The following is a 27,357-nucleotide window of genomic DNA, read 5'->3' as shown; positions in this document are numbered from 1 at the left end:
TTATCTCCGTTATGTGCATTTGAGACGAAGGGAAACGACCTCTCTCGGCGTGGGAGCATTACCTAAATCCGAGACCTATGGTGAGTCTTGGCTCAATAGACAGACACATACATTTTTTAAGAAATGAGACTTGTAACAACTTTTGTCGCTACAGAGAATAAACACATTTATCAATTGTGTATAATAATAAAATAGGAAGGGACAAGTTTGTAAATTAGTTAGGGGATTCTGAGGAGCTACAACAATAGTGGTCAGCCTTGAGTCCCTATTCAGATCACTTCAACACCAGCAACTTGCACAAATCTTCTAAAGACCGAATCATCATCTCTGCTTATGCTCAGGGATATAGAATTTGATTTAAGTTGAAGAAGGAATTAAAAATTGTATAGATCATTCCGCTCGTATGGCCGTGCAATGCCCGCTGAGGCACCCGATAATTCCGATATTCACTCCTGGAGATGCATTGACTTTTTATGTCCATGTGAGCACATCACCGTTCGTATCCGTAAGTGTCAGTACTAGGAACATATGTATACATCTAACTTGTGAACTCAACTCAGCAATCCTATTTATGGCCACCGACCACATATTGAAAGCTCCATCCAGTTTAACAGCACGCACATTATTCTCAACATATTTATCCAATCTCATTTGAGGGTTAATTAAGCATATTATCCGTACTCTGTACCAGTTATCTTTTGTTTTTCTTCAGTAATCTCAAAACACCGTTTATCCCATCAAAGCAATAAAAAGCAATAATAGTGCAAGCCCAATGTACACACCAAAAGTCCATACCATCTAAATTGCTAAGAATCATCACCCCTTTTCCATTTCCTCGCATTAAACCCTGTATAGTCATAAAGGTCGTGAAAATTTTCATTGTCCGAGGATCGACTATCCGAGTGGCCGATTGTCCGAGCGATAAGTTGTCCGAAAGTCAGCTGTCCGAGTGGTCGATTGTCCGACGCAACTCAGTCCATATCTCCCCTCCAGTCTTCGTATCGTGAGAGAATACTTTTTGGAACGCACACACCCATAGCCACAAAAATATCCAACTGTAACCAGATTCTCTCTCTTAAGCAAAATCTGGAAATGATGCCCGACTAGAACAGTTCAGATTCCAAATTAAACGTCTCGAGTTTCCCAAAACTTTTTGCAATCTCCTTCATCGTCTGGTATCCAAAACGGCGCAGGTTTAGCGGACGAATAGTTAACTCTTTCACGCATCTCACAGTCGGAAGCTCTGTGGTTTGCCCATCGCCCATTTCGCTAAAGTCAAGCTCGACGTTTTCCACAGTACGCAGCTCCTCGACTAGATCCATGTGGTTGCGAACGATGTCGCATATTTCTCCGCGCAGCCCGAATGGTCGCAATTGCCTAGATAGACTGCAGTTTTCATCCATCGTACACCACTCAGGTAATCTGCATGGATAGATATCTTTATCAAAGGTGCAGCAATCGAAACGATACCTCAGTTTGCTTTCAGCATGCACACTAATCTCCAAGGTGAGCCCCGAACGACTGTCGCTTCCATCTATTTTACCCCAAGAACTGAGTATGTCCATCAGTGTCCACAAAGCATTTGTGAAGATTTGGTTATTTCTGGCAAGCTGATCGAATGGTTCCAAAGTGCCACAAGTGAAACACTCCCATGTCGGGGGTTGGATGCGCAGCCAAATACGCTTGATAATGTCCTCCCGACACGGGGCGATTTGGCGAAAGTCATCGATGCACGAGTAGTTTAAAACGAGCGTCCGGAAGGTCTTCTTTTCAAAGTAATATTGCCAGTCTCTGTTGACCGCGGCGTACTTGGCTGTACTTTGATAGGGCCATGCCTTGGGTATGGCTTCAAAGATTTGATACTTGAGTTCGGGCGGTAAGTCTTTCCACTTTGCCATACTGGATGAACCGTGCGATGGACAACCTAAGAAACGAGTGAAATCGAACAACGAATGGAATCGAGGAACGAATGAAGGGGAAATGGGAAGAACAGAGAAGATATAGTCGGGCGAGAAGAGCAAAAAAGCCATGGCTGAAGGAAGCTCGCGAAAGTAAAAGCTGAAATTTCTTCAATACTATGGTTCAGATTAACAGCATGTTCCGCATATTTGAACTCTCGGCATAGCCACAGCAGATACCTTTATCTTGGGCGAAATTTGAGTTTTATTTGTGCCAACCTGGCCTTGCTTATAGTTCTTCAAGTCAAAATTACAACTTTAGATTGTCCAAAAGCTTAAGCCACTCTAGAGATCCAGAATGGCTACCCAGTCACATAGAGTATCAAGGTTACAGATTCCAAAGAGTTTAAAGGAGAAATGCACTTTGGTCATATTGATATTCGAGAGCCTGTTCAGATTGGAATTATACGTTGAAGTTTACTTGTCTCTCAAAAAGATAAAAAGGAATTTTGACACAGATTTGACCGCCTCAAGCAGACTGAAGCCGAGTAGATCATTAGATAAGGAACCCTTAAAACTCAAGAGCAAGCAAAGCAAGTCACTATCGGCGGGTTAGCACAGAATCAGAATGGTCTGAGTGAGAAAATCCGGCTGTATCTGCTTGCTGCTGGCCGTCGGGAACTGCTTCCGCAGGCAAAAACATCCCAGATATCCGGAATGGCACAACTCTCGAATAGAGAGCACGAGAAACAAGCCATACTCGAACGCAAAGATACAGGTAATGAAAGAAGCAGTCGAGCAAAGCCACAGGACTATCTTTCACAGACTTGTGGTCGATAAGCTTGAAGGGCGAAAGATTACCGATCAGCTGAAGACATGCCAAGAGCCATCAAAATACCCGTAGATGTGAAAAGAAAAAATATAGGGATGCTCGGCAGTAAAAACCACGCTTTGAACCCGGAATCATGTTGATGTGGTCAGCAACGTACAACCTCATGGGCCCTCAAGGTCCTATGATGATCCGAGCCGCGCGCCTCTAGATCTTCCTGATCGCGGCTATTATATTCTTACCCCTGCTAGTTATGTTCGTATTTGCCTGGCGTGCCATGCCGAGCATCCGTACAGAATCTGACTCTGGACGTACCATCCACTGCCCTGAAAGGTCACTATCTGCAGATTCCAGATCCCCAGCCCTGTGCCCCACGTCGATGATGCCGAGTTGAAGCCGATAGAATAGAGCAGAAAAGCGCTTTTTGGTTTTCGCTTCCATTTTCTCACAGTGGTAGTCCCAACGCAATCTAGTGTCTATATGGAAACAGCCGGATGGTGATGCCTTGATTGTGGCGTGTGGTAGGCGGAGGGCATGTGTATTGTTTTGAGTGGGATCTCCGGTGAAGTGTATTAGTTCAATAGAGGGTGGTGGGCATCCGCAAATTGCACACTTATCAATATCCCTACTCCGTAAAAAGACGGGGGATTCTATCCCCTCCATCTTCTCATCGGCAACTGTAATCGGGAAACCATGAATGATGATTGGAGATAACGCCTGAGCGGCAAAGGCACGGCGCCGCCCCTATCAAACCAAATGGAGCCTCATGGTCTCAACACCATCATTATCTCACACATACTGGTTTGATGGCGGATCAACTTGATCCATCAGTAGCGTGACGTATAACCGCTTAGAGTAACATCCTAATTTATCTGCCAGCATAAACCTACATACGGTTTATCCTTTCGGAATCTCTGTCTTATTCACCCTACGCCAGGATATATAAGTCAGGCCGTCACATAGTATCTCTCTTAATTGCAATAAAAGGCAAACATCGATCATTGGACATAAATTGTCCTCGCAGGAGTAATGTGAACGCTGCTACAAAGAGGGCAACTTGTGAAAATTCAATAGCTATCCAAAAGTCTTTATTATCTCGTATCGTTTGGAATCAAATCTGACTTGCATACTATTGCTTTTCTTCTGGAACCAAATCTGACATGCATGCTATTGCTAATACTTTGTGGAACCTATCATGATTACACGTACTATTGCTTAGACTGGTTGCAAGATTCTGCTTCCAGTCATGCAATTGAGTCACTGGGCATATAATCTAATCTATTTCTCCTTACACAGTGATCTTTTCAAACTACTTCAGCACTGAATTGGTATCATCTTGACCTCTTGCTACAGCTTTGCCCGAAATGAAAGCCTTGTAAGATACCCTCAGTTGTCTTTTGCGAAGTCATTGCTTCTAACTTGAAAGACAAAAATAAACAGGTCGTGAATAGTATCCATTAGCGCTTTGAGCATTTGTGCGCACCCGAGCCCACCTCAGCCAGCCGAGCATAGCCTAGAGTTTCGAAATGCAGAGTTCAACGAGACGCTTGCTTTGCAGGAAAACGCCGAGAAAAATCCCCCAGAAAAGAGGTTTTTCGGTGCAATCATCAACGTGGTCTTCACGATTGCCGAGCCATTCTTTCCCGTCGAGGTTGGATTGCTGAAATTCGTTGGCAATAGCGTCAACCTAGGAGTCCAGTGTATTGGATTCGCAACTGGCGCAACCTCGGGGACCGATTGCATAATCGCCGCGGCTGATCTTGCTCTCAACGGATACATGGTGGCCGCAGCAGTTAATGAAGCAAACGGCATAGACAAAAGATTCGAAAACAGCACGTTCGTGGCCGCGCCGTACATGGTCTTCCACAATGGCGTTCCCGGAACCGCCGACTTTCAGGATCTTATTAGAAATCGCCTGAACGATACTCACTGGGTCCATATAGCCTCCAGCTCAAAATACAGCAATCTGGATCAACAGCTCCACATTAAACACGCAGATAAGTCGGTCCTAGGGCCATCAAGCAGATCAAAGCCCGTGTTCCATGTCCGAGTCAACACCACCATGACTTCAGGTTTGAAACGGAATGAAGGTTCTGTCAATGGTCTTGTATTCGACTACTTGTGGGATGAAGGCAATGAGAGTCTGGCGAGACAGTTCATGGATAGTGGAGCCGAGGATGTAGGCAATGACTTGGGCTTTGCCATTTCCGGCTGGATGGAGGAGAACAGCTCAGAGGCCAATTGTGCTTCTCTGGCGGCTGGATCAGTTGACGATAACGGGAACTCTGACCCTCCCGTGATCAACAGAGCTTTGGCGGCCTATGGCTGGAACAATCAAGCTTTTCAATTTGACGGCCGAGCTGGTAGCTAGATTGATCAGTGTGGAGGGCCCTTTTAGACTTGGACCTCCTATTGAAGGTTACATGTACTCCACGTCTCGTTCTCAACACTCTTTATGCCTAGGTATATTGCATATTTAGGTCTAGTTTTGTTACAAGAAGCCGTGATGGCGCTGATCGTTACATCACTTTCAAATATCAAGACCTACCAGTTTCCATCCCTTTGGCCAGATCTACTTGAAGCAGCTCTCAGCCCCATCATTATCTCACACATACTGATCACTGGTTACCTATCTACTTGATCCATCACCAACGTGACCTGATTCATAGATGCGGGTGCTTTCGAGCTGCGGTCTGTATATAGGAAGTTGAAGCTAGATCGTTGATTTACAGTACTACTAGGCGCTAAAGCATCATAGCGAAAAAGCAGATATAGTTGCGATTCGGCATATTAAATTGCATCATCATGTGTGAGGGCGACAAGCAACCAACGTATGTGGAGAATTGACGATGGCTCTAGGGTATAAGAGCCGTTTGGTGTGCCTTGCGGAACATGTAAAATACGGAGTGCATGTACATGGTACCTGCTGCCGAATTCCGTACAGATAGCACTGGATGATCCCGATAGATCTGATTCCGAGAGATCCCTGTGCATGGGCATCGTAGAATACGAGTTTTGCAAAAAGCTTGTGTGGTTGCGATGACTAAGTGTCTCAGTGGTTGGCCAAGAACGATGCTTAAATGAACGTGGTGTGTAAGGCAGAGTACGAGATGTTAATAACCGGGTTAGCACCCTATTCTTTTGCCTATTTCCGTCAAGTCAACTCTTCTTCTAGAAGTGTACGAGTATCAATCAGGACACAATTCTACCAATACGAAGCAGAGGCGGCTGTGTGGCTTTCTGTGGTTCTCAGAAGGAACCAACCGGACAATGTTGCTAAATTTATCACTCAATATCGGCTAAGAAGCGAATGGTCATTGGATGGTGGCAAGTCACAACTGCGAATGAGTCGACTTTGGTCTTACTTTTCTCTTTTGTTCTTTTTTGCCCCCGAATCTTTTTTTTTTTTTTTTCCTTTTCCAAGTGGGACTTGCTGGGATCCTTGACAAGCTGATAAAGGGTGCGTGGATGCTTGTGCCTGTCCTTTGCCTGGGAAAATGGGTCCAAGACTCTGCGAGCACAGATTCAGGGGATTTTGGTGTCATCCTGGCCCCTCTTGGTCACTGGACGGCGCATTCTAGCGCATGTGGATTCGCATTTCAACGCCCTTGTTTAAAGGCCGAGTGGACGGCTAGCTTGATTCACAATGGTCAGAATGCCAATTGGATCAATCCTCCAAAGCTGGAGAGTCGATGGCCCGCAACGTTGCTGCTCAACACCACGAACGATAAGAGAAAAGCTGAATGAAATGTCATCGCTTTGGCCCTAAAAAGGCGCTGCCGGCGATATGATACGCTGCATAACGCCACCAGAGATTCGCCCAGTAGCGCCGCGTGGCGTCCCAAACGGTCATGCGAATGCAGCAGCTTCATCCTTCCGTGGCATGTGGCATCAGCAAGTCGAGGATTTGGATCTGGATCGAATCAAGGTTAGCATAGAAGCACAAGATGCATCGACGCCTCCTGTTTGAGCTGCTGCTCCTTTACGCCAAGTACTGGTACTCTGACGCTCTGCAGCAGCAGCGCACGGCCTTGCCGCAAGGCCTTTCCCCCTTCTTCGCGAGGCTCCCAGTAATTGCAGGACTCGCAGCCCAGCACAAAAGACGACTGACTGGCCCCTCCACTGCAATTTCAAGAGCCTGATTATGCGCTTCCGGAGACCGATGGAGCTTCCCGAACTGGCCTCTTCCAAAGACCCAAAGACCAAGAGCCAAGTCGATGACTTGCCTCCTGCATTAGTGCGGTACTTGTAGGAGCCACCCGAGTCTTTGCCCGGCGTGTGTAACCAGTTATCTCGGCCGGTGGGGATGATGCCCCTGTCGAATATCAAGCTGCTTGGATGGCAACCCCTGGCTCATCCCCTTTCTTGGGTGGATTGTTGCTTGGATGAGTGGCCCCCCCCCGCGCGACTCGGCTCTTTTTGGAGGCAAGTTCGCAGCAGAAAAGGACCAGTAGGAGCGCCAGCAGTGCGGCGAGGCGCCCAAAGCAGCTGGAGAAGCGCCATCGATGAATCTGACTGCAGAGCGCAGAGCGCAGAGCGTGTGATGCGGTGTGGTGCAGGCTGTATGTATGTACTGTAGGTAAATCGGCGCAAGAGATGTCGAGGTGCATATGCTCGCACGTGTCCAAGTGCTGGTATCGCTGCAGCCTCTCTATCTCTGCTGCTGCGAGAGAGATATCGCGTCATGGGTTGATTTGTTGGGTTCGGGTTAGAGAGACTTGACAGGAATGAACTCGAGTTCCGGTGTGAGGAGGAGAATGTCGCCGGGAAAATAGCCCGTTGAGGCCCCAGGCACAAGACCGCCCAGATCATGGAAGACACAAGTAGAGGTAGCGGTACCCGAGCAAGTACGGCCCTGCACGCGCTCAAGCACCAGACCCGTCAAGGACCATCGGTAACGGTACTAGCACCAGTACCAGTACCGCCAGAGGATCCCCTGACGCCCCTGTAGAAACGGCCGATACAGGGCTGCACAGGCTCCAACGCCCTGTAGAAGCCCGCCGAACAGCCCCTCCCCCGTCGCCGGCACGCAGCACTTCGAAGCCGCTAGACGTGTCCCCCAGCGCTGTCAATGCCAGGCCGCGACTGCACAAGTACCGGTACAAGGCCCAACCGAAGGCGGGACGGACCTCGTCGCGAGCACTGCGAGTACATGTAGCTGCTCGCATCCGCCTTCACCTTGATCCCCTTTCTCTCCCCCTTTGGAACTTGTTGGACCGCCCACGTCTTTTTCGCTCCCTTCCAGTTTGTTCTGTGCTTCTGTTGTCTTCTCTCCTTCCCTTCCAACTGATTCACCGCAAGACAAGCAGACAAGACGCCAGTGGCCTCTTCCTCTCAGTACCTGATCTTCCAGCATCTCCAGCATTCATCGGTTTTTCTCCCTGCAAACCCCCCCCAATCGCGCCAACGCAACCGCAACAGCAGGCTGAACTGGTGCATTTGCATGCGTTGATCTGCGCCGCACCCACCGAAGATCTTGCAAAATCCAAGTCGGCTGACCAGCATCTGCATTCGCTGTCGTCACAGCAAAGTCATCAAATCTCAATCTCAGCTTCTCCCAGCTGGTTGGTGTGGCCTCCTCAAGCTTCGAGCTACTGTACAGAAGCGCACACAAACGCCTCCCGGCCGCCACTTTCGAGACCGCGTTTCTTTTTTTGGAGTCTCGTCTCCAATCCGTTCAATCACATTCTGTTTTGGCGCCTCGGCCGTTGACGTTTGGAGAAGGATACCCCCATTCACAGCAGCTTTATTGTTTCTTATTTATTTTTTCGACCAACTGTCTTCATAATCCCCGCCGGGTGCAAAGTGCACTTTGTCAGTGGCTGAATCTTATTCTTGTATGCGCACAGGCCTGGTTGCTGCTTGTTCTCTCAACTCTTTTTTCGCACTGCTGCTGCGCATTTCTGCCGCGGCCTGGACAAGCGATTTAGTCGAACGCTGGTGCTGAAACCTACGCGCCATCAAACTCTCCCCTATTCTCCCCCCTTTCAACGCTTTTCGAATTCCTTGCGCCATCGCAGCTTCAGTCGGGTGATTGCCCGCGACAGAATCAACAATGGCCAATGCGTGAGTCGACTCCCTTCGTTTCCAGGGTGATGCGGCAATTGTCATGATCTGCAAGCTAATGGACATAATCACAGAATTGGATCCGTCTTTCGCGATTTCTGGCATACTATGACCAGCAATGACCGACGTATGTCTTGGGCCCTTTATCTTCCACCACATTCAGAATTAAGCAGTCGACCATGTATACTAACTGCGCCGGCTTCTTCTAGACTCTTCCTTTGATTCACCGCAACGAACGGGTCGCCATGTCCCTCTTCAGAATGGCCGCAACATCATGACTGGTATCGCAACCGCATCCGACTCTCGAGCCGACATCCATAGCCCGTACTTTGACGATTCTCGGGCGCCCTCTGTGCAAGGCTCGCCTACCAACGGCACCCGAGGATACTCGCCCGGCCTCCGATCGCAAAACGTAAATAAGGATGGTTTCGAAGTTCAGTCGCCTGGTGACGTAGCCATGCAGTCATTTGAGAATGGCCTGCCCCCGCCGCCCCCTGTTGCACACTCTTGGAGGCGCATAGACGCATGGGCTGAGGAGAACTACCCAGAGCTGTTTGACCAGCTGTGTGAGGGTGCCACAAACAACGACCTCAATGATTTGGAGCACCAATTGGATTGCTCGCTGCCTCAAGATGTCCGCGAGTCTCTCATGATTCACGATGGTCAGGAGCGAGGTGGAATGCCCTCGGGTATCATTTTCGGCTCCATGTTGATGGACTGTGAGGAAATTCCCCAGGAGTGGGAGACGTGGCGCCAGGTGAACCAGCAGTTCATGCTGGATGCCGCTGCCAACAAGCCGCCGACCCCATCGGGTAGCGAGGCGTCCTCGTCCAAGCAGCGACCTGGCTCGTCTTCGTCATCAAACGGCCCCGGCGAATGGAGACAGAATCTCTTGGCCAAGCAGACCTGCATTCCTCCCAACACCGTCCAGAAAGCATACGCACACTCCGGCTGGATTCCTCTTGTCCGTGACTGGGGTGGCAACAACTTGGCTGTTGATCTTGCCCCCGGACCGGCTGGTCGATATGGCCAGATTATCCTCTTTGGTCGTGACTACGATACCAAATACGTAGTTGCTCGCTCTTGGGCGGCATTCCTTGCCGTGGTGGCTGACGACCTCAACAGCGGCAAGTGGTTCGTGGACGAAGAGACTAACGAGCTCAAGCTACGAGAATTCAAAGACGCACGAGTTGAGCCTTCTTACTTCAATATTCTCCGATGGAGAATGGACCAGAAGCACGGTCGCCGCGCCGCCGCAGCCCGACGACAGTCACAGGGACCCACCTCCCAGACAGCTTCCAAGAGCAACTCGCCTCTGGGCTCTAGATCAGCCTCTCCCTATGCCAACCCCCAAGACTCAGCCGGTGACACCCGTGGTCGGTCTTTGCAGCGACTTCGCGACTCCGCTCCTCTTACTAGCCCCATGAGGAACGGTCTCGGCAAACCTCAGGCTCCTCTTCTCAGCCGCGTAACGGAGGAGGCAACAATTGAGCTTACCGATGCTGTTATCGAGCCTAGCACTTTGGTTGACGTGGAGGATGATGATGACTCACCGCGAAACAGCGAGGAGGGCAAGCGTCCAACAGTCACAACACTTGAGCGGACATCATCAGACTTGGCCAAGGACAAGGGCAAGGAAGTCGAGGTTCCCAAGGCAACCAGCAAGACCCCCGAGGTTGTTATTGATGACACCATGAAGGAAATTGAGATTTAGACGAATTTCGCATTAACGAGTCGGGGCGGCAAAAATGAAGGAGCTACCGAGTTGATATCGAAGACTCCATGATGGCACGACTTGAAGTTCCCGTAGACCGGTCAATGACACAAGCGGTCTCCGTTCACGCGTCAGTATCTACGTTTTAACAAAACACACTTTGGGCGTTGGTGGCGTTATGGCGGCCGCTGGAGGCGTGTCATAAGCATTTTGCTTTTTTTTTTCCTTTTCTTTCCTTTCTTTTTCTATTCGTTTCTTCTTTTTCTACTTCAGTTTTTTTATTCTTCCCATCAAACTTTATTCTCTTTGGAAGATGTACAGCGCTTGAGAAGCATTAGAGCGGCAGAAGAAATCGGCACACGACTTTATACTAGGCTATTGCCTTTATTTCTTTACAGAAAATGCTTTAGCGAAGACCCTGTTTGGCCGAGGTTTTATAATCTGGTTGCTGCTGGGCATGATGAGCGAGGCTGGGCTATGAATGCAGAAAGGGTTGTAATTGCTGTGTATCATTATGAAGGCTTTATTCTGCATTGGACTGTACTGGTAATTAGAAGGATAAAATGGATTTTGCCATGATTAGTCGAGGATGAATGGAAAAACGATTAATTTCAGATTGCTTTCTGTTGATATTGATTGTGGCGTGAACTTGGTTGCCATGGCCAAGACGTAAACAACGGGAAAGGCGCTGTTGATGGGAATTGGCCAATGAGAAGAGGGCGGCTCGGGAAGCGCAGACGGGCCGCTGGCGCTAAATGGGTTTGGCGCATTCTTTTGTTTTTCAATTCGTTTTCGGACGTGGGCATTTGATGGCGTCTGAGGTCGATTGTTTGATCCAGTTGCTGTATTTTGTGGGTTTTTTTTTTTTTTTCCTTTTGGAGGTGTCGTGGAGGGTGATGTCATATCATCCGTCATCTTATAGCATGTCAGTTTGACCATCAAGGTGCGCTTAAGTAAGCGGATTTCACGAGTACTTGGTCGAGTTCGTATTCATGAAATATTGCCACTATTCTCTCCCTTCTCTTATCTCACTCAGCATGTGACTTTATATCTCTTGAATTTACTTATACATATCACCATCTTTCTCTTAGTTATTCTTCCGCATTTCTCTTTATCAATCGTCCAGGGGAATCACATACTGAGATGACGGAAGAGATCTCTCCACATAGCACCCATAAGGCGTCCCATACTGTCGTCTCCCTAATCTATCTTCGACTTTGTACCAGCTCAGAGCACGAAACCAATAGTTATGAAGGTATTTGACATCATGCTGCTCAATAGTACCGGCTAGCACGCGGCTGTGTAGCGATGTCACGATGCAGTGGCACCGATTGATGGCCAGAGTCCGCAGTCCGACATGAAATAGCTGGCATGTCGAGGATACAGTATAATAGCCAGCTGCGCAGAACGTCACGAAAGCTCCATTGTCTAGGTATGGACTGTAATGTCGGGTGCGTACTAGATACGATGCGGACATTAATATTGACCTGTATCACAGTTTGCGAAAAGACGTTAGCTGCGCTCTTAGACCAGATTCCTGGGTCAGAGGGGAGAACGGAGTGTGATAACCACATTCCAAAGACACTCTTGAGAGAGAAAGAGAAACGAACCACATGGTAAGAGAGCCGGCAATGTCAATTATGTGTCTGCCGTTCTCATAAAGTAGGTCCAAGATATTCTTTAATGCGACCAGGCCCGAGATGGCCATATCGGATTCCACCTTGTGCCGCCATCCGTTACTGGACATGTTTCCGTCGCCGTAACGGATAAGGCTATCACTTTGTTGGGAATATACTGCGGCTTCTACTTCTCTTCTATCAGTTCATAGTCTGCCTTGGGGTATGGTTCCGAGATGGTAGCTTCAACTCACCTTGGCCATACTCTGTGACCACACATTCTGAGGCCTTATTGCAATCTTTATGCTCGACGTATTTTCCCAGATGATATCCGACGGAGCGTATCTTTGAATCAAAATCTTCCCAGGTGGCTGCCTCGTCCAACCTGTGATAGGAATAAGGAGCAAATACAAATGCCGTCGAGCTCCCTCTGTCCGACTGAGGCGAATTCAGGTAACGGATAAGTCCATTGCTTTCAAAAGTCGATCGTCGGCCTCCCGTTTTCAGATTGCTGTAATAGTCAGACATCTTGGTCGGCAGCTCATTTTACTAATATACAGCCGCTATCCAGGGCACGATTGATGTTGTTATACGGGAGTCTGTCAACACATTTTCCAGGATCATGTAGAGTCGAAATGGATACAGCCGCCGGATGGCCACAATATTGGCTAAAAGATGTTGACATGATCGGTATTTACCTGGTCGGCGCTTTGGCTACAACCCCGCAGCAGGATTGCCAATAGCTCAGTCGGAGAAGAACGTGCCGCTCCAGTCGTCCTGGGCTACGTGTTCGTCCATGCATCACGTCCAATCCGCGGGCGCAAAACTTACCTCGGGAATATACTTGGGCATCAACCAATTAATATGGCGAAATCATGACGTTATCTGGAGATTACATGGAACGATGTATACTTTGATATACATATCACCGAATTGCGAGGCTGCAGCATGTGACGGGAAAGGCGAGGCGACTCCCTCAAAAGTCGGCAGTCCCTGTGATGCGGTATCATTTGTTTTTCTTTGGTGAACTGTGATTTTGCCTTGAAAAATCCCATCCAATCCTGTACTCAATGAAAAGAGAAAAGAATCATCTTTTGAGTACATAAATTAACCATCGCGATCGTCTAATGTCCGGCCCAGAAGAATCTACAAGCTCGTTCTTTGTGATGGGCGGGAAGCCTCCAAATTATGAAGATGTCGAAACCATTACTGTTGATCCGAACCCAAAATTGTTGCTTCGACTAGAAGTCTGGTACTTCTCCAGTGATGGTAGATCGCAAAAGAAGAACAAAAGATTTGCCGAGGCGTTTAAGGAGGCCAGTCTTGAGAACTGGGATGTGAAGGAAGTCGCCGTGATTGAACCAGATGGCGCTTCTAATCGTGATCACTTCGTACCCATCCAGGCAAGAAACTTTCTATTTACCCATTGGAATAAACGTGGCAGCACGCGGGTCTCGTAGTATTGTAGCTGATATTCCATTTCGCTCACTCAAGGTTGATTTCATACACAATGAGTATACCGACAACGATCCCAACGGCAGAGCCCAGAACCATGTCCGAGAGCTCTTCAGGCGGATAATCCCATCGATCATCTTTCGGTTCTTCCTCAACATTCACAGCAAGCCCCATACTATGAGCTTGGCTGCTCGTAACGTGTCGCCTGACCACCAACAGAGATATTGCCAGCTTTTCATTATCAATAAGCTGAACATCCGTGTGGACCAACTTTTAACACCCGCTGGAGTAGATGATGCATGTATCGATGAAATTGTTACCCGGTATGACTGCTTGGTTTATTGTTGGTGAATTTATTATCACCGGATACCATTGCTGACATGAGAAGATTATCTACTCTACCCAATGCCCTTTCAACGTTATCGCAAATTGTGGAGATATTTTCTATATACCAGCTCCTCCATGGGCAAACCGTGCCCCAATTCTCCTTTATGCACAAACAAGATGCTGATCAAATCTTCAATATGCGAACACCTGTTCTTAGGGATATCGAACCACTTGTCAGGGTCGCGGAAGAGGTAATACACGCCATTCATTTCATTAAGCAACCTATCTAACTGGACATAGCTGAGACCATTATACGAGGCCAATGTGGATCAGGCAGCGGCGGAGAAACTAGCAACAGAGTTCCAAATCGAATTTGCAGATGTCATGGGCAATCTAGGGAAAGTTAAAAGCAACTTATGTCCGTACTATTCTCACCTAATCTGTCCATTGCCGCCATTCGAAGTTCTAATCTTAATTTTATTCAGGTTTTACTCCTCAGCAATTATACGAAACCGGCTTGAGTCTCCGCACAGCAAATACTATGCTCTCAAGAGCGAGGGACTTTCTAGGGCCGCATCTAGAGCGTCAAGTCGAGCGATATGAGAACGATATGCGAATGCCTAAAAATATTCGATTTGGAAGTGTAATAGCCGGCGCAAGTACTGGGGGAGCTATTCTGCTCGGTGGTTTGGCTTCAAACCCATTGACATTGACGATTGCTGTGTTTTTGTACGCAGCTGTGGCGGCGCAGAGTAATATTGGGGCGATTTCGAAAAAGAGTGAAGCAATTAAAACATGTGAGCTATTCAAGAAACCTTCCTCTAATAGCTTGAGCTAAGATTCTGAAATACAGTCTTGCGAGATTTAAAAGACATGGCGGATGTGTTTGACGAGGCTCGGAGATCTGTGGCCGTGGCCGTTTGTCAGGACGTTTTTAACATAGGGCTCGATGACTTGGGGCAGCACGAGCGAACGGCGATTCTGCACAGCTTTGGTATTGATGTCAGTGCACTGAGGCACGAAGAGTATCGCCAGAGTCTTGTTGAGAGCAGTATTGAGAAGCTGATGACTTATTATAAGGAGATGGGAACAGATTTTGAGCACATGCTTAGGGTGTGTGGGCATGATCTAAATGATGCAAAGATGCCGTTGTAAGGTATAGCTCTCGGCCGAAAACTGTCATATAGACCAATTTGTCTATCTATGTGAGGGAAACAAGTCAGACCATATCAAGATCTCGAATCAAACTGAAGAATGTGATAAATAGCATAAAAAATGAAGATGGGAGTCAAGGCCCAGAGGTTGTTAGACGGGCTTAGACGGTCCGGTGCCTCTCAAACGTGGGACACCAAAACTATGAATTGGATATCGGCGTCTCAAATTTCAAGGAAGATACCAGTTATTTTATACCATATTCGCTTAAAATTGTTTGATCTTATAAAGAAAAGTTACATATGTCCTTGAGATACAGCTTTCTATGAATCATCAAGTAGGGTATCACTCCATCCAAGCTATAAGAAAACATCGTCCCTGTTACTAACATTTCTCACAACCAGGTGCCACTTCTCACCGGCTCAAACGTGCCCGTCCTCTTCCTCAAATCTCCCGTCACCGCCCTCCGCACCAAAGATTTCTTCTCTTTCAACGATGCGGGATCAACCAGAGCTACATAAGGATCCACGTCGATCCCAAGGTGCACTTTCTGATCTACCCCGATGTATCGGCCAAAACTATACGTCTTTTTCTCCTTTGATTTGTCATCTGGGCCTCTTGAAGATTGTCCTTGATCTTCTAGGATGTGACTTGCTGAGACAAAGGCAAGGACTGAGCCTATTGTGGTTGGTACGCGGGGGAGGTTGAATATGATGCCGCGAGAGTAGAAAATGACGACTGCAATGATGTTGAGGGATAGAACCGTTACGGTTATTATAAAAGCATTTCGGTCCATGAAAATACGCGTTTCTTCCGTTAACTTCTGACCTGTTACTGAGGCTTCCTTGCCGCTAGGCACGAATAGTTGTTGATTCAGGCTGAGAAGAATCGCAAATAGCTGTCGATACAGCTTTTCGATGGTAGGTATCAAGTCATTGGGGTCAGGTGGCGGTTTACTAGGATCGAGGAAATCCCGTGAGTCGAGAGATATAAACAGGAGATAGCTAATCCAGTCTCGTGTCAAAGTGTCATTGTGCCACCCGGGGACGCCTGGTGTGAGTGTGAGTAGGCTGTTCATCTGGCTAATCATCCTGTTCGTTTGTACATCGTCGTCATCTTCATCCAGATGCATAGACACATCGCTGATTCTTTCGTGTGCCAATACATTCCCCTCTGCGTCATGGTGCACGTTAAACATGGCTGTTTGGAAGAATGGCAGGCAAAATGCGAAGCTTGCCTCAACAGTAGCATTCATATTCAATCCTTGAGGTGTTCGACCCCATCCAAATGTCGTGGCTCTGCTGCAGCTCTCGAAATTGGATCTTGGCCCCAGTGATTCAATATACTCGATAGAAGATGGTCCAGAAGGCCTTGTGGTAGCACTCGTTCTCATTGTCATTTTGGCAAAATCGATGATGTAGGAGCTGTCATTCGAACAAGTCTTACCCAAATCTGGTGGAAACGAGAGAGCGACTATAGAGCGCGGTATGGCGGTGCAGTTTGCAGTGAGGGCGAAACCGCGAGTAGAAACTTTATAAGTACTGCTGCTGTTACTTTGACCTCCGCTGTCAACGGTAAATGGCTGAAAGAAGTATTCAGACGTTGTCCACGGCGGAAGTGGCATTCCAGACGAAATATTTGCCATGGCGATGTACATCTCATCTTGATACAGGCTAGAAGTCTTCGTTCTTGCCGCGAGGTAGTTCCCAAAGTCGAAAACAGTCTCGTTATCCAATTGCGCGCCAACGTTCGGAGTGAAAGTAGCCGTATAAATGGCTGTTGTTTGGTCTTCGTTGAAGAGTGCACCGAGTCCAACAGCGAGGACGTTAGATAGTAATGCAATGAGGCACAGCATAACCAACATTAGATGTCGCGACTTAAGCGCTCTCCAGAGGACAAGTTGAGGTGGAAGTGCCGTATATGTCGTATCAATCGATTTGGAGGGTTCACTTCGTCCCCTTGACAAGACTTTGAACGGCTGTAGGAGACATAGAAATCTGTTGAGTAACACCCAAAAAGGTTCAGTGAAAGTGGCGAATGCAGTGGGGATGTAGTTTTCGAGAATCTGTAACACTTCAAACTTGGTCGACGGTCGAATAAGGCCTACATACATTTGTTAGATTGCATCACAAGTGTAGAATAGACTTAGACTAACCTTTGCTCTTGTCGGTTTGAACTTTCAGGTATACGATAGCGACCAGAGCTCCTATTTGGACCAATCCAAACAGGAGTCCGATTCCTCTTTTTAAAGGTGCCGGTTTAATAGGGTCGTAGTAGCCAATTGGTTTATCGAATCTCCTCTCATCCGGGTCAACCTCCACGCCAGCTACCTTCTCTATGTATACATTGCCTGTGTTGCTATATTCATCTCGGGTGAGTCGGAATTTGTCATTTTGAAAGAGCTCCTTCAGTGACTTTTCATCAGCGTGATCGGCAGGACGGAACATCTTATTCGTTTCCGGGCCATTGCGAAAGATTGCGGCGAGTCTAGAAATGGAGGATGGGTTGGTAGTTAGATAGCTCGTTGACGTATGGCAGCTCCACAGGAGAAAGACTGTAAATATGGCCACCAGCAGCAAAAGTCCCTCGACAATGGCAGAAAACAGTCGGCTGACAATGATTCCGCTCTGTTGAAACTCGGAAATGGCTGTGCTGTTGGCCACAGTTGAATCATTAACCAGCATTTGGTTGACTGCGATAGAAAACAGGTATTTGTGGGCGCGATTGAATGCTTGGTGCAGAACGTTGGGGTCTCCATATGTGATTGGTGGCACATTATGGGGAGCAAGAGCATATCCAACCATATTGGAAGTCGGAATAGACAGATTTGTCTTGTCGATCTGGGGATCAGCCTCAACGACATTTTCGAACGGAAAATCTCGTACTATATTCAACAATTGTTCCATGGGCATTCCAGTTCCAATCAAAAACTCGAAAGACGTCGAGTTGAACTCCTTTTCTGTTAGAGGTTCTTGAGGAGAGATGGGTTGGATCGACGTGTTCAATGGTCTGAAGCCATCGGTGGCAACAGAGACCATCACCTCTTGCTTATAGTAAGCCGGCTGGCAAAAAAGCGCAGTGACGTTGACTTCAGGGTGAAATTTGTCTTTGCTATTGTCCGACGAGGCCCAAACGGCCAGAAACTGATGATTCGAGTGTGTGGAGTTAGGGCAGTTGTGAATATCGGCCAACTGATAATCTGCGTACGGACTAGAGAGGTATCCGACGTAAAGCATCGTAAGATTTGCGTTGAGATCAATGATAATCGTAGTATTGCAGCCTTGGCCGTTCTGGAAATCCCACTGTGTAATAGAAGGATGCTCTTGCTGATATGTGGCCGGCCAGCAGTCTAGTTCGGTCCATAATTTTGTCGTCGTAGCGGTCCAATTAGTATGAAGCTGAGACTCCCCTGGATCATTGTCGATATAAAACGGAAGAATCGCATAGTCGGAGGTAGTGAATGATGGATAAGATTGGCCATGCCATCCGATGGAATATCCCGTGTTAAGGATTTGGTTGGTGAGAAAGTGTGATTGATTGGCCAGTGGAACGATAGATGACCTCGTCCCTATTACTGCCGTCTCTGTCTTGTTGACGAAACCGGTTCCCATGATAGAACTTTGGAGGGGAGTGACAAGCCAAAAGATAACCACCGTCACCGTTCCCGCGAAAAAGACTGGCCAGTGCCTTTGACTATTAGATATTAAGACTCTTGACATGTGTATGTGGTGACATTTACCTCCTCCTAGCAGCCTTTACAGGTACAGTAGCGATAAAGTCGTACGGGTAGTCAAGGAACATCGAGTTTTCGGCCGTCGCTCCTTCGGGCTTGGATAATTCGAACCATGGCTGCATCCGCTTGACATCAAGGTCTACCCAGCTCCATATGAGACTGTATAAGACAGCAATGATGTTGGGTACGTAGAGGTAGCTTATCATAGCATATTGTGGAATGTCGTCTTGGGTTCGTGATAACGCGAGGCCGCCCCGGGCATGGCTGAGTTGTGCCAGTACTTCAATGGCGCCAGCAAGGAGAAGCGTTAAAATCGTAAGTAGTATCAAAATCGGGGCTGTCATAGATAGAGGTTTCCATCCCTTTTTCGGCCCTGAACAATCTTAGTTGCTAGTTTCCTCTCACGAAAATACCCAAAGCTATATTTACCATCTTTGCGTTGCCGTAGCTCTCTTATACGCGGATACCAGGATGATTTGGTTTCCACCCCATGCACTGTATCATCTTGGACTGGCTGTGGTCGCCACTGACCAACTGCGTGGTCATTAGGCGAGAGAGGCTCGAGTTCGGGTCGCGACGACATAATAATAAAAAATCCGCTGAATGATCCAATCCTAAATTAAGCAAGCAAACAAGCAAAACATAATGCTAGAAATCTGGGGCCAGCCACAGATAACAACTCGCACAGTAAAATCTAGAGGGAGAGAGAAAGAACAGAAGAAAGGAAAGAGAACGAGGCGGGAAATGAGAATCCAAGAAAACTTATAGGAAAGGGTGATATTGTGTGGCTATATAATACATACATAGATGCTTGCAGAATACTACCCAGCAACTGACAGGAGACACAAGTCTAATTGAACGACCAACAGAAAACATATATCCTCCTCTAACAATTACTCGCCTCACTTCCCGCGTCAGGCTGTTATCACCATACTTCACAAACCCGTTGGTGCCATCTGCAATCCTTGCTGCAGAAAATCCCCTGTATGAAACCGGGCATCTCCACTTGGACGAACGGTTAAGCGCCAGACATGCCGCACCCAGCCAATAGACGCGAATCTTCACCACGATTAGCCGCATAAGCCCTGTCGTCTGCGGTTCAGCAATTGCAAAAAAGGCTTCGCGAGGCTTTTTCACAGTTAATTTTAGTATAATCGTGTGGATTAATTGTGGTTCTCGTAGATTTGGATATGCCCTCTTCGCGCTTAAGGTAGGACGGGTGATGTTGCTTTAAAAGCTAAAACGGACCCCATTCCCGTGTCTTTGAGCTCTGTCATTCTCGTCATCTCTACACCACTTAAACGCTCTCAACCTTATAGCAGTTATCAATCAATATCTAGTTTCCCACCATCCAGTTTCTCACAACATGAGCCCGCATTTGCTTCTCTCAAAGAAAATAGCTACATGTCGTTTTCGCTGCCGAAGGCCCTATTTGAATCCACTGCGACCGTCAAAGGCGAAAAACTGTTACAAACGCTGTCCAGGTTACTCGTTCCTCATTAGGCGTCCTATCTAACCGTCTCGGCCCGTGTCTTAGAGTCGATTTATGGCGCTCCAACTACCAGGAACTCGAGCGGATATCATGATGGTTCCTGCAGCATGGAAAACTTTCTGTCACTCATACAGGGACGAAATAGTCAAATAATGTGATGGTAGTAACCATAGATATGCCAATTCTTATTTTCTAGGCCAAGCCAAACCCCCCATAATGATACAGAAAAAAACGAATGATACAAGTATATGTACATAAAAGAATGTCAATCCTTCCCACAAATGAATGTTCAAATGTTCATCACAAATCTATGCCAAATCCCTAGACCGTTGTCCAAAACGGTATCGACATGTATGTCCAAAATCGAAAGAAGAAAGAATGTCGGCTTATGCCGTTTAAGCACGAATGCGAATAGCGCGACGCATGGAGTTGCTGCCTCGCTTGGCGACCATGTTAAGGTTGTCAGATTGACCAGCCTGGCATTTAGTGCCAGAAGCAAGAGCCTGAGCGGGAGACCAAGCTCCGCTGGCACAACGCTGGAACTGGGATCCTCCAATGCAGTTCCACTGGCCCTCAGAAGAGCAAGCCGTGCCAGCTGCGAAACCACCGCTGGGGCTGGAGCCGGAGCCGGAGGTAGGGGCGGGAGCGGGAGCGGGAGCAGCAGAAGTAGCAACTGGAGCCTGGGACTGAACGGGCAAGTTCACCAGAGGAGCAGAGGTGGGCTTGGAGGGGGCGGGCTGGGATGCGGGCTGAGAGGCAACCTGGGAAGCAGCGGGAGGGGCAGCAGGCTGGGTGGCAGCAGGTTGTCCACCACCGATAGGGCTGGTGATGAAGACACCGCCGGGAATGCTCTGAGGTGCCTTGGTGGGCTGAGCGGGAGCGCTGGTGACAGGAGAAGATCCGGAGCCGGAGCCGGAGCCTCCACCATTGGAAGGCTTTGGTGTAGGAGCGACGGTAGCACTGCTGCAGCTGGTAGGGCCAAGGAATGCTGAGGTAGCACCATTGAACTGGTCAACGTCATTTCCGGGGTTGGGGAACAAAAGATCGGTATCGGACGCAGTTCCGCAGCCGCCTGGACCAAAGATATTGCCCTCGAACATGTCAGGAAGAGTGTTCAGGAAATCCTTAGAGCCACCCGAGCCAGTGACGGACAAGGGAGCACAGTTCATGTACATCTCACGGTTGCCAACCTTGTTGAACCAAGTCCAGGCAAGAGTGTAGTTACCAGACTCCAATTCCTTGGGAATAGTGAAGTCATATGTGTAAGGATCCGTGGCGCTGGCGCTGTCTCCCATGTTGCCAGCCTGGTCTTTGGCTGGGCAACCACCCTCGATTGACTTAATAACCTTCCAGACGGAGTTCTTGTCGGGCTGGGCATCAGTGGTGACGGAAACCTGGCAGGAGCCACCACCGTGAACAGCGGTTCCAGCAAAGGAGAGCTTCTGGGTGCTGCCCTGGGCATACACATTGCTGGCACCTTGGAGGTCGTAGACACCAGTTCGCTGTTTGCAGGGGAAATCGGCGCCGTTGGGGTCGAGAGGGCTGTTGTTCAGGCTTGACAAACCGTATGGGACAGGGTTGGTCATGGTTATGTGGGCACTGACGGCCGAAGCCAGGGCAGTGATGGTGAAAAGCTTGGAGAACATTTTGAGGGAAAGTGATGAGTCTAAATCGTACCGGACGAAAAAGGCTCGAATGTTGTGGTGGTATGTATAGTCGTCAAGACAAAAGTGAATGCTGTTAAGACAGGATTGTGAATATCACAGATTTTGAATGGTTTGATGCTGAAAGGCTTCAGGGATGGATAGCAAGCAACCGGGCTGGCGTATGCAAATGAAGGCTTAGGACGGAGCAAAGTAAATCAAGAAAGAAAACAAGGGCTAGCCTCGTGTAAGAATGAAGGAGAGTGAGTCTTGACGACGACCACTTTGAAGGAAGGACTGTTGTTGACTGGAGATGTCTGGGACAAGAACAAAAGGCAAGGTTGGGATGAGACCTCCATCTTATACATTGCGTGCCTCATGGTGGCATGGCGGAGGAATAATCGCCAAGACCATTTGCCCCTAGATCATGACTAGCATAGAAGAAGCAAGGGCAGGACGATGCGAGCTGCAGGAACAGAGAGAGACAGGAGAGTCATTGGCGAGGCAGGGGATGGAGTCCAGACAGGGACCTTTGCCGAATGGCTCGCATGTTTCGTTCAAGAAACAAGAGCCGTCGGGGACAAGGAGTCTATCCAGTTAAGCACAGCCGCGGAACGAATATCTCGCGGTTTCGAGGCACGGCGGATCACTAGTGTGGCCTGGTCATCGAAGGGAGTGCCCTTGGGAGTCCACTGATAGGCTGGAGTCGTCGTTTCAGGATCTCAAAAGACGCCGCCTAAAAAGGACGGGCATGAGTGGGCATCAGCCGAAAACCCCAGAAGGCCAAGCAGAGCTAGAATCAGCTTGCGTTGAACCCCTGAGTAACCTTGACCTTTCGCTATATTGTTTCTTACCATTAGGTTCGCCACCGGCCAATGCTGGGATGTGGCTAGCACATACCGCGGCCAGGAATGCGCGCCGGACAGGGGTCAGACATCTGTGGTCCGTGAGCCTGGGCAGCATTATGCACAATGTGGGCCATTGGTCAGGGGTCCAAAATCTTCGGAGAACAGAGCGATGCCTAATAATAAGTATGATGTACCAGTGGCATAGCGAAAGGACGGAGCCGCGCTGAAGCAGAGCTCGCATAAATGTCGCAGATTATCATGAATCCAGCAGCCTGACGTTCATACAAGCACGGGCGAAGAGACTCGGCTGTCGAGCCGTGCTGGCAAAGTCAAATGCGGAGGGAGGCCGCAACACCCTCTTGGATGGAATACGTGTACTCCGTACTCGTACACATGCATCGTGACACCGTCGTACTGCTAAAATAGATGGCCACCAATGAGGCCCAGCCGACCCCTTGAGCGCAGAGCCTCGGAGGCCACACACTACGGGCTGAGGTTAGTACGAGTAGAGTCGTAGTCAATTGGGGGGGTCCACAGCTGTCACCCTCTCCCTAGTCTATCATTCACAATTGGCCAGAAGACTTCCGGGCCGTGGCAGCAAGTGAAAGCATCTTGCACCACTGATTTCTCTGTCGTCCGGCTCAAACGGCTTAGGCTTCTAGGCGCCGTGATCTCCCTGCATCTGCCACTGAGAAAGAACGAAAAAAAAGCAACATCCGGGGTACTCGTGCGCTGACGCCAAGGGGATGCATCGCATCGCTGAACTCTGAAGCCTTTCTTTGGACGAGGCACACTTGTAAGTCGAGGCGATCTGAGTTTGTCTGCCGCACATCTTACTGCTTGGTGGGGGATTCTAACGGACGGCAGGGGTAAGATGCGCCGTGGTAGAGCTGACCAAACGGAAGAATGACACTTTGTGAGAGCAAGCAGTAGCCGCCTGCAAATATTTTCATAATGCACGGGATCCGGCATCGCCTCTAGCCAGCAGCATCGCGCTTAGAGCCGAGAATCAGAAACCATGTGAATAGGGGAATGAAGGCGACATTGTTGCATTTCATGGACATCATGGTTGCTTTCTTAGCTGGAGATTCGGTGGTCATTTCCAGAGACAGGTATGTGGGGGGACCTTGTCCTTGTGCGCCCAAGAAACATTGTGATCGACCACGGCCCGAGCAGTGAACAGTTCGTTGGCCATTTTGCTCGGTCATTGTTTCTTGATCGTGGTTAGAGATGTGCTACTCCATGGGCAGAAATCACGGCCTGTTTCCCCGAGCATGTTCATAGCCGCTGCGTCTTCTCGTCTCAATGCATTGTGATGTAAAGCCGTACCGCTGGGGAGAGCGCTAGACGAATGCAAAGGGGGCATTCGCCACCCCATCGTCGCTATACGAGTCGCGTCGTATTGCATCGCATCGTATCGTTTATTCCTCTCACATGCCATGCCACAACAGCCACAAAAAGACGCGTGTTATAGCCGGTATGTCTGAGTCTGTGTGGCGAGAATCGTCCCTACTTGGAGATCTCAATGCAACGCTGTGCTGCTTCCATGGCAAAAGTCTGCTTCTCAGACCCTGGCCCCTCGGGATGCAGGGGCCGGGGGCAAGGGTGTCTAATCCCTCAGTAGGGTTACTTTTGCAGAACTAGCCTCTGCTGCCGTGGGGTTGAATCGACTTCTGGTGAAACAAAGGCTGGTTTCATGCTCAACATCTTCTTTTCGGCTTGGGCAAGCATATCCACTCCATTCTCGCGAAGCTCGAGGCAGGCAGCCTGGCTAGTGGGCAGAGATGACATCTGAGGTTGTCAGGCTTTGGGTTGTGATTTGTGATGGCGGCGGATTGAAACAATCGGCTCTTCGTCGCCGGGCGGCAAAAATGCGGTGATGGCCGATCAGCAGGACTCGTCGGAGGCAGCTGAGATGCTAGAGTTGTTTTGTTTGGATGATAGACGCTGAGGCTTGACGACGGTGAAAAAGCTACAGACCAGTAAGAGGTGCAGATGGATGACGAGGTACGTATTGCCCACAGTCGGGTCGCTGACCGCCTCATTGGGGGGTACGTACTCCATGTCTCATACATGCAGCTCAGCCCAACCCACGCCTACAGCTACAGCTTTTCGACTTTAACGCCTGCAAAAACAACCTATCGCTGTTCGTATCGCTGTTTGATTCGTGCGTATAGGCTCATGCACCTTCAATAGCCGCCCAGTGGTTGTTTCTAGGGACTAGGATATGCCTGGTACCTCGAAGCTGGTGTAAGATCCGCAGCAGACAACCTGACAACTATTTCTCATGTGCACTCGTATATTTCACATGTCTGTTATTTTGATGAAACCTGGCGCTACCAGAAAATCCTCATCGGCTCATACCGTCCTTGGCTAAAGTTCTCAGATTTTATGTAATATGGTACGATGGTATGAAGCTATGGCCATCGGGAGAATATTGAAGTGGCTCTCGATCCGTCCTCCTGGTTACATCTATACTGGTTACATCGGCGAAAATGTCAAGGACCATATAGCATAATAATTTCCTCAACTTGACTTCAGCTCTTACCTATCCACTCGAAAACAAAAGATCTTTCTAGTACGACGGCCAAGACGGCTTGTAATGAAGGAAAATTAACAGCTGCGTTTCGTTCTGTGAGAGGCTCAGATCTGCGGAACAGCCGCATGAATATCTGTCTATGCCAGACAAGCCACTCCTTGGCATCGCCCTGCGGCTTGAAAATTTTGATCCTTTCTTATTTGTCTATGAGCTCATCGTCATATCATCACAGAAAATGCTCCTCTTTTATCCTGTCAATTGAGGCTATCGGCTGAGTCGTCTGAACACGGCTCGTAGCTTCATGGCACTTGCATTCGGATATTACGGTTCAGCTCAGCCAACCCCATCGCAGCAGGGTTGTTGCTCCGACACCAACTATCGACATTTTCTCTTGCAATCTTGTTTAATTAATTTTTAAGCTTCAATTATCCCGTCTTACAAGGAGTATGACAGGTGAGCTACTTCGGAATCAGGTCCGAAATTCTCCTAAAATTTGTGTGGCTGTTTCTACCTTCTCGTTTTGTCGATAGTGGTTGTTTCTCGCAAATTGCCTTGCCGAGAGAGCCATACAGCTCTAAGCCAACCTTGTCCCGTCTTATTCCGCGGTAATGGGCATATATATAAATGAATTCACCAATCTGCACCATGAAATCCTTCGAGATATTTACACTTGATGTGAGCATGTCGTTGAGTGTGGAGACGCTGCGTCGTTGGTCGTCGAGCCGCTGAAGAATAGAGTTGTTGTTGGCTCTGCCAACTTTCCGACAACCCATGACAAGGATGAAACGCTGGCCCATGCTGGATCTATGTGTTCAAAGAGCTTTCACCAAAAATAGAGTTACACGTGTCATAACACGATGCATGTGTTTGGTGATAACTACACCGTCATTTCAGACACGACACCACATATCGCGGGCGCTTGCACTGGCTAGAGGACAGTTTAAGTGTCTATATAATTTATATTGTCTTCTCTAAGCCGCCCATTCCATGTCTCTCTACCTAGTCACTAGAAATGTACCTTTAGTATCTCTCACGCGTGTGCATGCACTGGCGCAGCATGCATGCATGCAAGCATCGACGTTTAAGCGCTCTCAACCTGGGCTGGCTGGTCACCTGGGACAACCAAGTCAGTGAGTCTGCAATGCACGCAAGCGGCGATTTTAATCCTTACCATCTGTGAATGCCCAGTCACCTCGTGTCCACATCTGCATTTTCTGTTGGCGGAACTCTTCAAAGTCCCATTCGCGTTTCTCAAGGTCATTGGCGTTGAGAAACACGTAAACGGATGCCTCCTTCACTTCTCCCTCAACTTCCTTTTCGCCTTCCAGCTTCAGTAGCTTTACCCTGGTGTTGATCCGCTTATACTCGCTTCCCTCAAAAATGTCCAGTTTTTGCATGTTGGCCTCCGTTAATCCAGTCGCGTACATGCCTCGCACGCAGTGGCCTTCCTCTGCAACAATGGCTGGATAGTCTGCATATTGAACTCTGTGGCGACAGTAACCATCTAGAATGGCTGGAGTGAATGTATGGAGGTCTTGGATTGCCTGAGGCGGCTGCTTTTCACCATAACAAACGCTGAAAAAGACCTCTGGGGCCATCTATAACGATGAGTTTAACTCCCTCCCTTGGGGTGTATTAGCACATGATCTTACCAAAGTCCCTACAATTTGAACGTCACGTTAGTCCAGAGATTTCCCAAAATTCAAGAGCAATATTCACCATAGAAGAATGCCTTATTTTCGCCGCTCATCTTGTATCGGGGGTATCAATCTGTGATGTTTGTGGCCGCTTTCGAAGTTGGGCGGTCTAGGTTAGGCTGAGATCCTGAAAACGAGGACTGGACACAAGGCTTTGGGAAACAAGTAGAACTCTTAGGGGGCGGGGGACGATGGTGGCTTGAAGTATGAAGAAATATATACCAGCAGCGTGCTTTGTCTTCGTTTCTTTTTATAATAAATTCTCAAGTGTGTTATCTCCTCGGCAGAATTACGAAGCTTCCCCGCCGTTTAGACAGTTCTAGCAGTGGGGTTGTGGAATCTCGTTCT

The 27,357-nt window shown here is 48.5% G+C and overlaps 12 protein-coding genes across 12 annotated transcripts; 5 read left to right on the top strand and 7 right to left on the bottom strand.

The window, feature by feature from the left end:
* Window positions 1-1,103: 1,103 nt before the first annotated feature.
* M431DRAFT_548788 (hypothetical protein) lies at window positions 1,104-1,980 on the bottom strand (the record flags this gene model as incomplete). Its single annotated transcript, XM_024921269.1, has 2 exons — window positions 1,864-1,980; window positions 1,104-1,791 (listed from the first exon to the last, which is right to left on the bottom strand). The coding sequence occupies exons 1-2, from the start codon at window positions 1,896-1,898 to the stop codon at window positions 1,104-1,106; spliced, it is 723 nt and encodes a 240-aa protein (XP_024777911.1). The 5' UTR covers window positions 1,899-1,980.
* Window positions 1,981-4,091: 2,111 nt separating this feature from the next.
* Window positions 4,092-5,098, top strand: M431DRAFT_14782 (hypothetical protein; the record flags this gene model as incomplete). The annotated part of the gene is made up of 2 exons (XM_024912760.1): window positions 4,092-4,102; window positions 4,189-5,098. The coding sequence occupies 2 exons, from the start codon at window positions 4,092-4,094 to the stop codon at window positions 5,096-5,098; spliced, it is 921 nt and encodes a 306-aa protein (XP_024777910.1).
* Window positions 5,099-5,163: 65 nt separating this feature from the next.
* M431DRAFT_505775 (hypothetical protein) lies at window positions 5,164-5,574 on the top strand. Its single transcript, XM_024918690.1, has one exon. It carries the CDS (start codon window positions 5,183-5,185, stop codon window positions 5,366-5,368), a length of 186 nt encoding a protein of 61 aa, XP_024777909.1. The 5' UTR covers window positions 5,164-5,182; the 3' UTR covers window positions 5,369-5,574.
* Window positions 5,575-5,713: 139 nt separating this feature from the next.
* Window positions 5,714-6,275, top strand: M431DRAFT_361286 (hypothetical protein). The gene has a single exon (XM_024914560.1). It carries the CDS (start codon window positions 5,808-5,810, stop codon window positions 6,171-6,173), a length of 366 nt encoding a protein of 121 aa, XP_024777908.1. The 5' UTR covers window positions 5,714-5,807; the 3' UTR covers window positions 6,174-6,275.
* A 2,507-nt stretch (window positions 6,276-8,782) lies between these two features.
* M431DRAFT_3225 (hypothetical protein) lies at window positions 8,783-10,507 on the top strand (the record flags this gene model as incomplete). Its single annotated transcript, XM_024914313.1, has 3 exons — window positions 8,783-8,793; window positions 8,868-8,920; window positions 9,003-10,507. The coding sequence occupies 3 exons, from the start codon at window positions 8,783-8,785 to the stop codon at window positions 10,505-10,507; spliced, it is 1,569 nt and encodes a 522-aa protein (XP_024777907.1).
* A 948-nt stretch (window positions 10,508-11,455) lies between these two features.
* M431DRAFT_505772 (hypothetical protein) lies at window positions 11,456-12,685 on the bottom strand. The gene is made up of 3 exons (XM_024918689.1): window positions 12,378-12,685; window positions 12,118-12,310; window positions 11,456-11,994 (listed from the first exon to the last, which is right to left on the bottom strand). Exons 1-3 carry the CDS (start codon window positions 12,649-12,651, stop codon window positions 11,622-11,624), a joined length of 840 nt encoding a protein of 279 aa, XP_024777906.1. The 5' UTR covers window positions 12,652-12,685; the 3' UTR covers window positions 11,456-11,621.
* Window positions 12,686-13,250: 565 nt separating this feature from the next.
* M431DRAFT_3223 (hypothetical protein) lies at window positions 13,251-15,060 on the top strand (the record flags this gene model as incomplete). Its single annotated transcript, XM_024914310.1, has 6 exons — window positions 13,251-13,514; window positions 13,618-13,901; window positions 13,967-14,156; window positions 14,206-14,323; window positions 14,391-14,702; window positions 14,759-15,060. 6 exons carry the CDS (start codon window positions 13,251-13,253, stop codon window positions 15,058-15,060), a joined length of 1,470 nt encoding a protein of 489 aa, XP_024777905.1.
* A 246-nt stretch (window positions 15,061-15,306) lies between these two features.
* Window positions 15,307-19,456, bottom strand: M431DRAFT_505769 (hypothetical protein). The gene is made up of 4 exons (XM_024918688.1): window positions 19,220-19,456; window positions 18,797-19,163; window positions 17,213-18,744; window positions 15,307-17,160 (listed from the first exon to the last, which is right to left on the bottom strand). Exons 1-4 carry the CDS (start codon window positions 19,371-19,373, stop codon window positions 15,452-15,454), a joined length of 3,762 nt encoding a protein of 1,253 aa, XP_024777904.1. The 5' UTR covers window positions 19,374-19,456; the 3' UTR covers window positions 15,307-15,451.
* Window positions 19,457-20,677: 1,221 nt separating this feature from the next.
* On the bottom strand, window positions 20,678-21,928 carry M431DRAFT_77405 (lytic polysaccharide monooxygenase; the record flags this gene model as incomplete). The annotated part of the gene is made up of 2 exons (XM_024922573.1): window positions 20,678-21,031; window positions 21,119-21,928. 2 exons carry the CDS (start codon window positions 21,926-21,928, stop codon window positions 20,678-20,680), a joined length of 1,164 nt encoding a protein of 387 aa, XP_024777903.1.
* Window positions 21,929-22,654: 726 nt separating this feature from the next.
* M431DRAFT_360995 (hypothetical protein) lies at window positions 22,655-23,164 on the bottom strand. Its single transcript, XM_024914558.1, has one exon. It carries the CDS (start codon window positions 23,012-23,014, stop codon window positions 22,688-22,690), a length of 327 nt encoding a protein of 108 aa, XP_024777902.1. The 5' UTR covers window positions 23,015-23,164; the 3' UTR covers window positions 22,655-22,687.
* Window positions 23,165-23,646: 482 nt separating this feature from the next.
* Window positions 23,647-24,366, bottom strand: M431DRAFT_505766 (hypothetical protein). The gene has a single exon (XM_024918687.1). The coding sequence runs from the start codon at window positions 23,979-23,981 to the stop codon at window positions 23,751-23,753; it is 231 nt and encodes a 76-aa protein (XP_024777901.1). The 5' UTR covers window positions 23,982-24,366; the 3' UTR covers window positions 23,647-23,750.
* Window positions 24,367-26,240: 1,874 nt separating this feature from the next.
* M431DRAFT_505764 (hypothetical protein) lies at window positions 26,241-27,317 on the bottom strand. Its single transcript, XM_024918686.1, has 4 exons — window positions 27,032-27,317; window positions 26,965-26,972; window positions 26,484-26,910; window positions 26,241-26,425 (listed from the first exon to the last, which is right to left on the bottom strand). Exons 1-4 carry the CDS (start codon window positions 27,060-27,062, stop codon window positions 26,394-26,396), a joined length of 498 nt encoding a protein of 165 aa, XP_024777900.1. The 5' UTR covers window positions 27,063-27,317; the 3' UTR covers window positions 26,241-26,393.
* Window positions 27,318-27,357: the final 40 nt, after the last annotated feature.

This window comes from Trichoderma harzianum (genome assembly GCF_003025095.1).
Source record: "Trichoderma harzianum CBS 226.95 unplaced genomic scaffold M431scaffold_3, whole genome shotgun sequence".
Lineage (NCBI taxonomy): Eukaryota > Fungi > Ascomycota > Sordariomycetes > Hypocreales > Hypocreaceae > Trichoderma > Trichoderma harzianum.
Note: the sequence above shows the minus strand (reverse complement) of the source record. Positions and strands in the feature narration are given on the sequence as shown.

Coding starts and splice junctions, on each gene's coding strand:
- M431DRAFT_505775 (XM_024918690.1), top strand. CDS start 5,183: ATGCCTAGGTATATTGCATATTTAGGTCTAGTTTTGTTACAAGAAGCC.
- M431DRAFT_361286 (XM_024914560.1), top strand. CDS start 5,808: ATGAACGTGGTGTGTAAGGCAGAGTACGAGATGTTAATAACCGGGTTA.
- M431DRAFT_505772 (XM_024918689.1), bottom strand. CDS start 12,651: ATGTCTGACTATTACAGCAATCTGAAAACGGGAGGCCGACGATCGACT. Junction 12,311..12,377: donor GGTCACAGAGTATGGCCAAG/GTGAGTTGAAGC, acceptor GAAGAGAAGTAG/AAGCCGCAGTATATTCCCAA. Junction 11,995..12,117: donor GCCGGCTCTCTTACCATGTG/GTTCGTTTCTCT, acceptor ACTGTGATACAG/GTCAATATTAATGTCCGCAT.
- M431DRAFT_505769 (XM_024918688.1), bottom strand. CDS start 19,373: ATGTCGTCGCGACCCGAACTCGAGCCTCTCTCGCCTAATGACCACGCA. Junction 19,164..19,219: donor GCTACGGCAACGCAAAGATG/GTAAATATAGCT, acceptor AAGATTGTTCAG/GGCCGAAAAAGGGATGGAAA. Junction 18,745..18,796: donor GTAAAGGCTGCTAGGAGGAG/GTAAATGTCACC, acceptor TAATAGTCAAAG/GCACTGGCCAGTCTTTTTCG.
- M431DRAFT_360995 (XM_024914558.1), bottom strand. CDS start 23,014: ATGCGAGCTCTGCTTCAGCGCGGCTCCGTCCTTTCGCTATGCCACTGG.
- M431DRAFT_505766 (XM_024918687.1), bottom strand. CDS start 23,981: ATGACCGAGCAAAATGGCCAACGAACTGTTCACTGCTCGGGCCGTGGT.
- M431DRAFT_505764 (XM_024918686.1), bottom strand. CDS start 27,062: ATGAGCGGCGAAAATAAGGCATTCTTCTATG. Junction 26,426..26,483: donor TGACTGGGCATTCACAGATG/GTAAGGATTAAA, acceptor TGGTTGTCCCAG/GTGACCAGCCAGCCCAGGTT.